At 39.0% G+C, this 12,973-nt stretch overlaps 1 protein-coding gene across 1 annotated transcript; it reads right to left on the reverse strand.

The window, feature by feature from the left end:
* Positions 1-771: 771 nt before the first annotated feature.
* Positions 772-12,891, reverse strand: LOC103606123 (histone-lysine N-methyltransferase SETMAR). The gene is given in 4 exon segments (XM_008590714.1): positions 772-1,727; positions 1,730-1,768; positions 1,806-2,592; positions 12,698-12,891. Coding segments are annotated over 4 exon segments (1,041 nt in total). The 5' UTR covers positions 12,815-12,891; the 3' UTR covers positions 772-1,629.
* Between the last annotated feature and the right edge of the window lie 82 nt (positions 12,892-12,973).

A 12,973-nucleotide genomic window follows, 5' to 3' on the forward strand; every position in this document is an offset into this window, starting at 1 on the left:
GACTGCTGGTGGTGTCATGTCTCTAATGGAAGATTGTCCTCTGTGAATATATCTGATATTCAATAGACAAAGGGTGAAAAGAAGTAGGAAAGATTATCTGCAGAATCAAACAGTGAGCTAATCATTTTCCTTCTGACCATTTCCTTATTGCTTCTGAAGTGGGTCAGTTATTAGAAGAGCTTGTGAGGAGGAGAAAGGCCACTTTGGAGTGAGGGATACAAGCTGTTGCACAAAAAACAGTGCTGCTTCAAAGAAATCAAAATAACAGAGGAAAGTTGGCAGGGAGAAATGATTAGTTTGGAGGAAAATTTTGACATCACACATTTGTAGTTTGGGGCATTTTATGTGCACTCTAGTATCTTTCACTTATAAGGAACCGATCCTGATAATATTACATGAATATGTAAACCTTAACATACTTTTTAAAAAAAACAGCTTTATTGAGATATGATTCACATACCATCCATTTCACTCATTTAAAGTGTACCACTAACACACTTATATCATATAGGAATAGAATATTATATATAATATGGATCCCTATAACTTCTAAAGTGCAGGGCCTCCTAGTGGTAGGGTTTAAATGTACCAGAGAAGAAATTAAATTATTTATTAAATAATACTACGGACGCCCAAATAATTATTTTAGCTTTCAAAATGAAGAGTAAACCTCTATAATAACTATATTTTTTGCAAAATCCTTGCTTTAAGGTAGAGATATTTGCCACTCTATAAGTTTAAATGGGATTACAGAATTCACATCTCCTTTTGTGGTGTTGACAAGTTTATTTTTGTGTTATTAATACATGAAGAAATGAGGCTGTTTGAAGTTTTGAAGCATAACTTCACAAGCTTTAAAGTACAGCCAAGTAAATAGTGAAAATTTTACAATGTGTTTCCTTTGAAGACTTTTGGTTATGACATGGAAGTCATTCTCATGGTTAAATTTTTCACCATTGTTATTATTAGTGTTTTTGCAGGTGATAATTATCATGCTTTTTCCTTGATCCATACTTTATAACAAGCAAGATCTTATTTGAAAAATAAGATGCAGGAGTCAGACTGACAGAAATCAAAATATCAGCTTTATTACTGATAAAATTGGCTGGAAAGCATGGCTCAGATATGCAGACACAAGAATTTTCTCGGATCATCATGATGAGGTTTGGTGTGAGTGCTAGAAAACTCCTAGTAACAGTGGCTTAAACCAAGGAGAGACTATTTTTTCACTTGAAAGTCAAGAGGTGTTAGGTTAGGATTGGTTGAATGTTCTACAGTATCAGACACCCAGACTCCTTTCTATTTTGTTGATTTGCTAGGCATGGCTTCCTTTTCCAGGCCATCTTGGGATCCGAGATGGCTGCTCCAGTTCCCATCATCCTGTATACATTCCAGCCAATAGGAAGAAAGATGAGGAGAAGGGCAGGATATCTCTATTTAAGGACAGGCCATTTTTGCTTATATCCCATTAGTTAAACCATAGTCACTTAGCCACATCTAACTAGGAAAGTGGGTATTCGGGATAGTCATATACCCAGGTAAAATTGAGAATTCTATTACAGAAGGGGAGAAAGGATATTGATGGACAGCTCGCAGTCTATGCCACATTCCTGAGTTAAACTTATACAACTAAGCAAGGGCAAAGCCAGACAACCATTGGCCTTCCCTGTAGGGAGGGTCAAGCTGCTTACTACAGAGCAGACTTACCTTGAGGGTAAGTGGCTTGTAGGAAGGGAGCCACACATGCTTGGTTTCCTCTCATTCCCACTCACTGAGAGAAGCCAGTGGGTGGGAATTTCCTTCCTAATTGATATTTGGCTTTTATAAGGGGCAGTACAGTGAACTGTCATAAGGCAGAAAAGTAGTACACAACTTGGCACCACAGTAACAAGGTTTTCTTAGTTTCCCATTATCTAACCTTCCTTTGTCTTCATCATCCATTAGATTAAGAAATCTTCCTGAATAATCATATGAGAGTTCTTCTTCTGGCAAAATGTCTTTGGCTGCAAACAGTGCCAACTTAGGTACCATTGAGTCAATCCGGACAGGAATCATCAACAGGTTTGGCTCACAAGAATGATTAAGAAATCTTCCAATATTTCCTATATAGGTAGGGTCAACAAATGTTTCCATTACTTGCCCATTATAAATATGTTCTCTGATGGCTATAATGTAATTCGAGTCATAAATTGTTTGTAAGTGAATTCTTCTTTGTACTTCAGAGAATCCTAAAACTTCACCAGCATATTCACAGACAAACCTTCCTTTTGGTATAAATTCCAGGGTACGAAGTCCCCAGCCTTTTTTATCTGTCTTGAACACCTGGAGGTTGAATTGCAGACCCCTCTGAACCACTCTGTTTCTGCAGTGGTCACTGCACTGGCACAGCACATTACATTCAAAAACAGGCTCAGCATACTTTGCTTCTGCTCCTATATCTCTAAGGCATGAATTGTCATCATAGTTCTCTTCATGGCGGAGACAGGAGCAAGTGTCAGGGAGGCAGGGAGTTTTGACACAAATGCATCCAGGAAAGGATATCTGAGTGGGATCAATGCCTGCTCCGGGTCCAACTACATGATCAGGAGTATACTGTAAAAAATATAAATACTGTTAGCATGCCATGTCATATATTTCACATATATTTCAAGCAGCGTTTGGCTGAGACACTTCCTAATTCCTACATACATAAAAACAGGACAAAATAGAACTGACAAAACACAATATGCTAAAATATTGTTTGAAAAGGTCTCTCTAGTTTACAGATGACGTGATCCTATATATAGAAAAATCTAAAAACTACCAAAAAACTCTGAGCTGATAAAAATTTCAGGAAAGCTGAAGTATCAATTTTCCTGAAATTCTTTTGTGGATCAATAAAATCAACATGCAAAAATCAGTAGTGTTTGTTTACTCCAATAATGAGCTAGCAGAAAAAGAAATCAAGAAAGTAAGCCCATTTACAATAGTCACCAAAAAAATTAAATACCTAAGAATCAGTTTAACCAAGGAGGTAAAAGATCTCTACAGTAAGAACTATAAATCACTGCTGAAAGAAAGAGGACACAAAAAAGATATTCCATGCTCTTGGATTAGAGGAATTAACATTGTGAAAAATGTCCATACTACCTAAAGCAATCTACAGATTCAATGCAATCCCCATCAAAATACCAATGACATTCTTCACAGAAACAGAAAAAAACAATCCTAACATCCATATGGAACAACAAAAGACCTAAATAGGCAAAGCAATCCTGAGAAAAAAAAAAAAAAAAAAAAAGCCAGAGGCATAATGCTACCTGACTTTAAATTATATTACAAAGCTATAGTAACCAAAACAGCATGGTACTGGCATAAAAAGACACTCGGACCAATGGAACAGAACAGAGAACTCAGAAATCAACCCACAAACTTATAGCCAATTGATCTTTGACAAAAGCAACATGAACACACACATTGGGGGAAAGACTGCCTCTTCAATAAATGGTGCTGGGAAAACTGGACTTCCATATGTAGAAAAATGAAACTAGACCTGTACCTCTCGTTACATACCAAAATCAACTCAAAATGGATTGAAGTATAAAACTACTGAAAGAAAACACAGAGGAAACACTTCAGGAAGTAGGCCTGAGTGAACAGTTTATGAATAAGACCCCAAAAGCATAGGCAACAAAAGAAAAAATAAACAAATGGGATTATATCAAACTAAAAAGCTTCTGCACAGCAAAAGAAACAATTAACAGAGTGAAAAGACAACCTACAGAATGGAAGAAAATATGTGCAAACCATGCACCCAACAAGGGATTAATATCCAGAATATACAAGGAACTCAAACAACAGTAAAAAAACAAGTAACCTGGGCCGACCCCATGGCGCACTCAGGAGAGTGCAGCGCTGGGAGCGCAGCGATGCTCCCACCGCAGGTTCAGATCCTATATAGGAATGGCCGGTGTGCTCACTGGCTGAGCGCGGTGTGGGCGACACCACACCAAGGGTTGCGATCCCCTTGCCGGTCACGAAAAAGACAAACAAACAAACAAACAAACAAACAAAACCCCCAAGTAACCTGATTAAAAATGGGCAAAGGAGCTAAAAGGTAATTTCTCAAAGGAAGATATGCAAATGGCCAACATACACATGAAAAAATGCTCAACATCACTAAGCACCAGGGAAATGCAAATCAAAACCACATCGAGATATCATCTCATGCCAGTTAGACTGGCCATTATCAAAAGACAGAAATTAACAAGTACTGGTGAGGACGCTGAGAAAGTGGAGGCTTCCTACACTGTTGGTGGGACTTTAAATTAGTGTAGACATTATGGAAAACTGTACGGAGGTTTCCCAAACAACTACAGATGGAACCACACGATCCAGCAATCCCACTACTGGGTATATACCCAAAGGAATGTAAATCATCATGTCGAAGGGATACATGCATTCCCATGTTTATCACAGCTCTATTTACAATAGCCAAGAGTTAGAACCAACCTAATTGTTCATCATCGGACAACTAGATAAGGAAAATATGATATATATACACAATGGAATATTACTGACATAAAAAAGAATGAAAAGCCAGGCACAGAGAGAGAAATACCGAATGAAATAAAGAAAGAAAAGAAAGATATAATAATCAATAATTCGTTGAAATTTCAAAAGGAGAGAATGGAACAGAGGCCACCAGAGGAGGGAAAGACAGAGGGAAAGGGGAGAGGGGATATGTGAGAAATCGGTAAAGGGCCACAAAAAATGATTACATTGTTAATGATAAATATAGTAATTATCCTGATTTGAGCATCACATATTGCACACAGGTATTGACAGTCAACACTGTACCTCACAGACATGTACAATCAATTATGTTACAATAAAATTTTTTTAAATAAAAAAAAAATCTTCCAATTTAAAAAATCAATATTTAGATTTAAAATTTTATGGTTTTATTGTAGGTATAAGGATAACAATAAGAAACAGATGTTTTCCTCATATCAGAAATTAAAAGATTTGTAACTTGTTTCCCTCTTAGATTTGGATGACAGAAAAATCAGTGTTGAATTTAGTGGCTGAATGCAGTTAAGTGTTTTATCCTTAGCTTTTGATCTCTTTTACCTTTGTCTGATAATACACATGCACATGTGTATTTTTATTGTGAGTTACTTCAGATAATTTTTAGGAATGAAAAAGTAAAAAATGATAAATAAATCACTGCAGACAGAATTCCAAAAATGGTATTTGTTAGATATTAATAGATAATTAAATTTATCATAGATGTATTATATCCATGTAAAGAAATGCTGTTCTTATTAAATGAGAAGGAATACTATAAAAACTTTTTTCAGTCTTTTAAATGTGCCTGTATTTTCAAAACATCACATTTATCAAATGTTATGGAAGAAGAAGGCAGTCCTAAAACGAAAATCTCTATGTGGGGCTGGTTGGTGGCTCACTTGGGAGAGTATGGTGCTTACTACCAAGGTGAAGGGTTTGGATTCCCATACCAGCCAGCCACTGAAAAAAAAAGAAAAAGAAAATCTCTATGTGGTTAATCTACCTGAAACCTGATCTCTGGTTATACCCTCACTTGCATCATGAAATATATTTTTCAAACCCTGAAGGTAAAAGTTTCTCTTGTGAACCCAGCATATTTCTATATGTATAGAATAATTCTTGCTCACATGATATCTAATCCTTTTACTTATACCTGCCTTGTTCCAAAAAGGACTTAATGAGACTTACAAATAGGTAAGATTAGCAAACAGTAGGTAAGAAGAGGACGGTGAAGGGTAAAATAAGAGCAAGCCAGTTCAGTAAATTCAGATGCATTAATTAGTAGACTGGACAGCTGGCTCGGCATGAGAGCAGCCACTTCAAAGGATATATGATTACATGCATGACTTGCACTGTCTGTAAGGAACAATCTCACTGTTCAGAAGAAGCATTGACTTTTTCCAGTATTAAAACTAGATAGAAATTTTACCAATGTGTGCTTCTAAACCATTTTTTTTTCCAGGAAGCAGTTTCGTGGGCTGTTTTTTATTCTGACCCTCAGTAAAGGCTGCTGGCATGTCACCACAGCACAGGTGGGTAAAAGCAGCTCTGCAAGGCACCAGTTGCAGGGCCTTTCGTTTGGGGATTTTAGAGTACCTAGAGGAATGTTCACGCAGCATATCTTTCAGTCAATCCTCCATTAATATTATGTCTCCCGGCCAAGTTTTAGAAAGGAATTGAATAGCATGTAGTTATACTCCCTGTGGGGGCCTCCATGGAGCTATGCAGGTAACTGCAAAATCCTATACATTAAAAAATGCTCAACTGGAGGGAAGGATTGAAATCCTCTTGTGAAAGATGAGGAGGATAAGTGGGAGTACCTGTGGGGGAAGACCAACCTTCTGCTTAAAAAGTGATTGGGGGTGGGGAATGGAAATTGCTTGTTTGTGTTTTTTTGTTTAGCTTAGCAGGGATGTCCTAAAAGGATAAAGGATTGCTTAGAAAAAGCTACCCCACCAGTCAAATTCAATGAGTGCTGTCTTATACAGTCTACTCCCAGCTTTTTAAAGATTCAGCATTGAATGTAGTTAGATACATTTTAAGAAGTACTTGTAAAATGAAGATTTTACTATCTCTTTGTTAAAATTTTCATAAATCTTTTAAATTGATTTGTTCTTACAGGTGCATATATTTTTAATGTACTACATAAATCACGAAATTCTAAGGTGATTTTTTCTATACAGATAACTCCTTTTAAGATCAACTCTGGCTTACTGCAGTTTTCTAGCCAGGAGAGCATTTTATGTCTCATTGAAAAACAGCTTTACTTAGTTTTACTCAAATTAAAAAAAAAACAAAAAACATTTTGGGGAATCTAGTGATATATATATTTTTAATTCTGAAATTAAACCTGATGCTCAATCTAAGATCCTTTAGGGAATTAGATTACAAATCGTAGCTAATTCCAAATGAGCTGAAGATAATTTCCAAAGGATACTAGAGACTGGGTAACTTTCCTGTTTAAAGAGAATTGTTTTTCCTTTATGGATGTAATTACTGACTCTGTTACCAATAATCATTGCAAATCATTTTATTTTCATGTGTCTCCATTTCCTCCTCCATAAAAGTTCAGTAAAATACCATTCCAGAAAGATATTTTACCTGATTTAGAGAAATGACTATACTCAAGAATAATCCTTTGAAAACCTTAGTCTAATTTAACATATGATTATATAATTTTCTATCTTTTCAGATATTAAACTACACATTGAAAAGTTATTTATTATTTTCAGAAATAATCTGAGGTCATTCTGTTCAAATATTCATATGCCAGGCAAACTGTTGAACCTTGCGTACTTGAAAACTATGGAAAAGTGTGTTACAAATTGGGAGTAAACTGACCTGAGTTTAAATTTCAGTGCTTCCAATTTGTATCACTCTTTCCATAGTCTGTACCCTACTTCCTGGTACAAAGCCCTGGGCCAAGCTGATACAAAAAGTTTTTACCCTGAGGGTTGTTTTTACCTACTCTAAGCTAAGGAGAGATCAAAGCTTGAGGATGCAGCCATAGTGGACATATGTTTTTACCTTCCCAGCATCCACTCCTGTTCTTCTGATAACAGCACCCCAACTTTTCCCAGGGGAACCCTTCTCTCTCTTGTCTCAGTGATTTGCATTGGGTCTCAGTTGGGCGCAGACCTACACCTGGCTAAACAGAACATCACTTGCTATTTTCAACAGGGTTTTGGTTCATGGATGGGCTTATGACTTAAGTCAGACCAATGAAATTTAATTCTGGGACTTCTGCTGAAACAATGAGAAGAGGCATTCTCTCTCTGCTAGAGTTGCTAAAGTATAGAGTTTGCTTGGCATTCCCCACTTCTATCACATAGGTAAGACTTACCTAGTGTGCAGCCAGCCACAGAAGGGGAATCAGGGGTGCGAAGGGGAAAGTGGTAGAAAGAAATATCTAATGACATTGTTAGTTCTTGGATCCAGACTTGCCTATAGTAACCACTTTTGAACTTTTCTGTTACATGAGGCAATTCCCTCCCTTTTTGCTGGAGCCAGTTTGTGTTATGCTTATGTTTCTGAGTTCTGACTGATACATCCACGGTGAAAGCTGAGAATCGTTCCAAAAACTGACTGGAAAATTTAGTCAAAGATGTAAATGGCCAGTGAGCAATGGGGTTTCCAATTGGGAGGTGAGACTGGAGCAAAGTGTGCAGGAGGCTAGACAGAAAAACTCTGACTGTGGCCTGGGACACTGGCCAAGCAGGGGAGACCTTCTTAGTGCTTCTTAGTGCAGAACATCTCTAAAGAAGACACATACACAGTCAGGCTCTTATTAGCAATGTCACTTTGAGCAAGTGACTTGCTAAGCTTTTGGTCAGCAACTATAAGAGAGAGATAATACCCACACTTGGCGGTGGTTATCATGAACTTTAAGTAATTTGCCAGAAATATATGATGTTTTAACTATAATGTCTAAAAATAATATCTAGAACAAGCAAGGGAAGCTAGTATTTTAAAAGTATTAAGTACCTGGCACTGAATACAGTGCCATTTCATTTAGTCTCTGTAAACATTTCCTTATCTCATAGGTTACTGTGAAGGAAAAAATGAGAGAATCCACATCAAAATCTTATCTTACTTTAGTGGCTGGGCACATAAGTGTTCAATAAGAATAAGAATACTGAACACTTCAGTGCCAGCAGCTAACATACAAACACAGCAGGCAGCACAGTAGGGTGATGAAGAAAACAGGTTGTGAAGTTAAACTTCCGAGGTTCAAACATATTCAAACCAAACCACATAATTATTTTCCTATCCTCCACTGCTTACCTATCTTTAGTGGGGAAAAGCCAAAAGGTGACCCAGCCCAGATTTTTTTCATTCATCAACAAATATTAGGCCGGCCTGTGGCTCACTCGGGAGAGTGCAGTGCTGATAACACCAAGGCCACGGGTTCGGATCCTATATAGGGATGGCCGGTTTGCTCACTGGCTGAGCGTGGTGCTGACAACACCAAGCCAAGGGTTGAGATCCCCTTACCAGTCATCTTTAAAACAAAAAACAAAAAACAAATATTGCCTTATTGCCTGTTACATGCTCATGCTGGGATTAGGAACAATTGACCGGAAAAATATAAAGGAGGACATGGAGAATGGAATTTTTATCATTTTTTGCATTGTTGCAACATAAGCTTTACTTTTTCTTGGTAAGTTTCAAAGCACAGAATTGCTCAAGCAAGAGCTGGGAATAAATATAAAACTATCAGTGCAAAATGATGCACTAGACACTAGATCCTTTAAACACTGGGTGGATATTTCAAGTTTTTTAACAGAAAACTTAAGAGAAATTTTTTTGTAAACCATGATTACCCAAGAAGCCAAAAAGGAAACAGGAGACAGCATGCTGAAGAGCAAATATACTTCCTTGGCTATTCTTGTCCACAATAATCTCTCCCTTCTCTGAACTAGACCTAACAGCATGAACTTTGGGATCTAAATGGCATAGATTGTAGGGCTCTCTAACTCTGTGAAATGTGTAGGTCCTGTCTTTCTAACAAATATATGTCTCAAGGAGAGGCATGGTCATGAAGTTTGGGGTGAGGTGATGGAGGTGGGGTTCCTCTCCATAGTACTAGGCACAGAGCAGGTGCTCATGAAGTATCTTATTCATTTATTTTAATGTAATTTTATTAATATTATTTTTACATTTTAGGATGTTGTTGCAGAGCAGTTGGGAGGGAGAGGGAGAGAGGAAAGGGGAAGGAAATGGGATGGAAGGAGGAGGAGGAGGGGTAGAATTGAGGCCTGTGGCACCCCCCTCATTCCCACAGGGGAGGCCAGGGGACTTCCAACAGTGGCTCTGTCATTGCCAGGCTGGGTGCAGATATCAAGAAGTATTTTTTGATTGCTTGACTGCAGCTTCTGATAATCTTTAACTGGAAGTTTGCCTTCACTGAGTCACATTCTATACTGAAGCCCCAGAAACCTAAGTATGACACCATATAATATTCTGGGCTTAAAACCTGGGCCTCGATCCTGAATTTTAAGGAAGTGTTGTGAAGATCTTCATTCCTTTTTTGGTTGTGTTGAAACCCCAGCTAAAGGCTCTTTGTACTTGACCTCTAGCTTCTTAAGTCTGTTTTTGCCCCAAGCAGCTATTAAGGAGACTAAGCTAGATAATTCTCAGCCAGGTCCAGTTGAGATCTTAAAAATGTTTGAAGCAGGTTTCAGAAACCTAAAAAATGGTTTGATCCTACTCTGAGCTCAAGAAAATCAGCTGGTTTATTTCTTACTTGGCTTTCAACACTGGTGACATTTTGATGTGCTTGTTTCCAACCTGAACCAATGTTCTTTTTGCCTTTTCATGCAGTACCCCCAAACCAGACACAAAGTTATTTTTACCTTGAGTTTGCCATGCCTTAATTCTTATGTGTGCATATGCCTGTGAAGGTAGGGTTTGGAGCAAGCAGGATATTTTGACCTTTTGTAAGAGTGGTTTTGTGCTCTATGAATATACAGAAGAATATTATTTGAAGGCCGTTTTAGACTTGTCATTTAAATGTTTCAAGCATGTCTTATCTTCTTGGTAAGCCTATGAGCTCTTTGAGGAAGGGATCCTGTCATCTTTTTGTAACTCTAACTCTATTCGGAGTTGTGCCTATACACAAGTAGCTAGGGATCCAGTTTTAGTCTCCTGATTTTAATTTAGGCACATCATCAGTAGGTCTAAGGATCGATCACAAGGCTTACTCCTGTCTCCTTCCTTCCCCTTTTTCTTTAAGATGGGTACTTATTTTAATGTGCACTTTGAAAAATATAACCAGTACATCAAGCCTTATGATTTTATGAGTATTAATGATTAAGATGGTTCTAGAGGAGATACTTATACAACTTAGTTTGTTCTTTAAAAAGGTTAATACTTAAATTGAATCAATTTAAATAAATATATTAGGAAAATAGTTTTACAGATTGTTCCTGAATATGGCAAAGAAAAATATGACTCAAGACTGGAAATAGATTTACAGAATCCACACACACAAAAAAATTGTTTTGTCTAACACCACAAATACTTTGTTAAAACCACTCACAAGATGACTCAGTTGAAAACGCTTTGAGGGCAGGGAGTATGTTTTTCTGCTCCTTGTATTCTCTGCAGCCCAACCCACCACCTTGCATACATTTAGTTTTCAATAAATACTTTAATTAAAGAATGGACTATAACAGCGGTATTTTTTGTTCATGTTAGATACCTCTAGGTCAGAAAAAAAAGATGACAACCAAGTGCTTTCTATATTCTCTTGTAAGCTCAAGGGCAAGAATCATATACTTTACCATTTTATCTTCTAGGCTAGCCTAACACGTTGCTTGGCACATTATTATTTGTTGAATTGACAAAATACATACCAGTGTTTTTTTTGTTTTTCTTCTTTTGACCGGTAAGGGGATCGCAACCCTTGGCACGGTGTTGTCTGCGCCATGCTCAGCCAGTGAGCGCACCGGCCATCCCCATATAGGATCCGAACCCGCGGCCTCAGCGCTACCAGCGCCGCACTCTCCCGAGTAAGCCACGGGGCCGGCCCCAGTGTTTTTGATCAGGCATTCAGGTCTTCAGTAAGAGGGACCGGTGTTTCATATGGTGCCAGCCAAGTGTATTATTAATCATAGACTGCCAAAGGTAGTTTGAGGGAATAATAACCATTTCTAACATTAATATCGTGCTCTATTCTTTGAAAATGGCTATTGAATCTATCTTATTTAAGACTCACAACGACCCTAGGAAGGAAAAAGGGCAAACAGGGTTCAATATTGATAATGAAAGTAAAAAGGGCTATAAATGTTTAAATCATTATTTTCATTTTGCAGATGAAAAAACTCAGGCTCTGAGAAGTAGATAAAATGGCTAATCCCGACCCTAGCTCTCCAACCTCAAAGTCCAGTGCTTTTTCCACTTTAATGTCCTTGCTTTTGTTTTGTTCTACTGTCATTCCTTCTTCCTTAGGCAACTTCCAGGCCCAGGTCAGGGGCGAGAGAAAGTTACAGCAGAAAGGGCTTTGAGATAATAACAGCAAGTGAACATTTATATAGTTCTTATAGCGAACCAGGAATTGTATTTTACTTGTAATTCTCAAGGCAAACTGAAAGAGAGGTACTATTATTTAAACTGTACACTGGAGGACTCTCAATCGAAGCTAATTTATATTTACCCAAGAGCTCACAGCATGAGGGGTCAGACCTCAGCTAAGTCTGACTCTAGGGGCTAAGTTTTTAACCATGACACTACGTTGAGATCCATTAATATGCCCAACGCCTTATCTTACATATCAGACATCTGAGACCAGAGGTAAGTGACGTGTCCCATGCCTCATTGAGTTCTGAGGACAGAATTTGGACAAAAAGCTAGGTTGTCAGGAGTCTTTCCAAGGGACCTCACGAAGCCTCTAGTTCTGTACTTCAGGGAATGCCAGTCTAGAAGAGGGTAAGACCCTTGCTCAGGTCATCACGGCGGGTTAACAGAGAAAGACCGAAGCCTATGCATCTCGGAGCTATTCCCGCGTGCCAACAGCTGTGCGATAGGGTAAGAAAAAAGGGCGAGAGGCTGGCTGGGAGATCGCCTGCCACCGGAGAGTCGCCTGGAGAAGTACGGCCACGTGGGGGCCGCGCCCACCTCTCCCGGCGCCCCGCCCCTCCCCTACCTGGAAGGGCGCCGGCCTCGCCCCCGGGGGCCACGCGCTCACAGGCAAGTTCTCCAGGCCGCGCGCGACGTCCAGCTGCTCGGTCGGGGCCTCAGGCTCCTCCTCAGACGCTGCCATTACGGAAGGCCAACCCAACCCTTCTCCAGCGCTTCCGCGAACCACTACTCGCCTCGCGCCGCGCCTGCGGGCCTGAAGGTCTCGAGCCTCGCAGAGGGTGCTGGGAGTTGTGCGTCCCGCGGCCGCAGCGCCTCATGGGAGTTGTAGTTTTGTTTTGTT

This window comes from Galeopterus variegatus, unplaced genomic scaffold (assembly GCF_000696425.1).
Source record: "Galeopterus variegatus unplaced genomic scaffold, G_variegatus-3.0.2 Scaffold6324, whole genome shotgun sequence".
NCBI classification, from domain to species: Eukaryota; Metazoa; Chordata; class Mammalia; order Dermoptera; family Cynocephalidae; genus Galeopterus; species Galeopterus variegatus.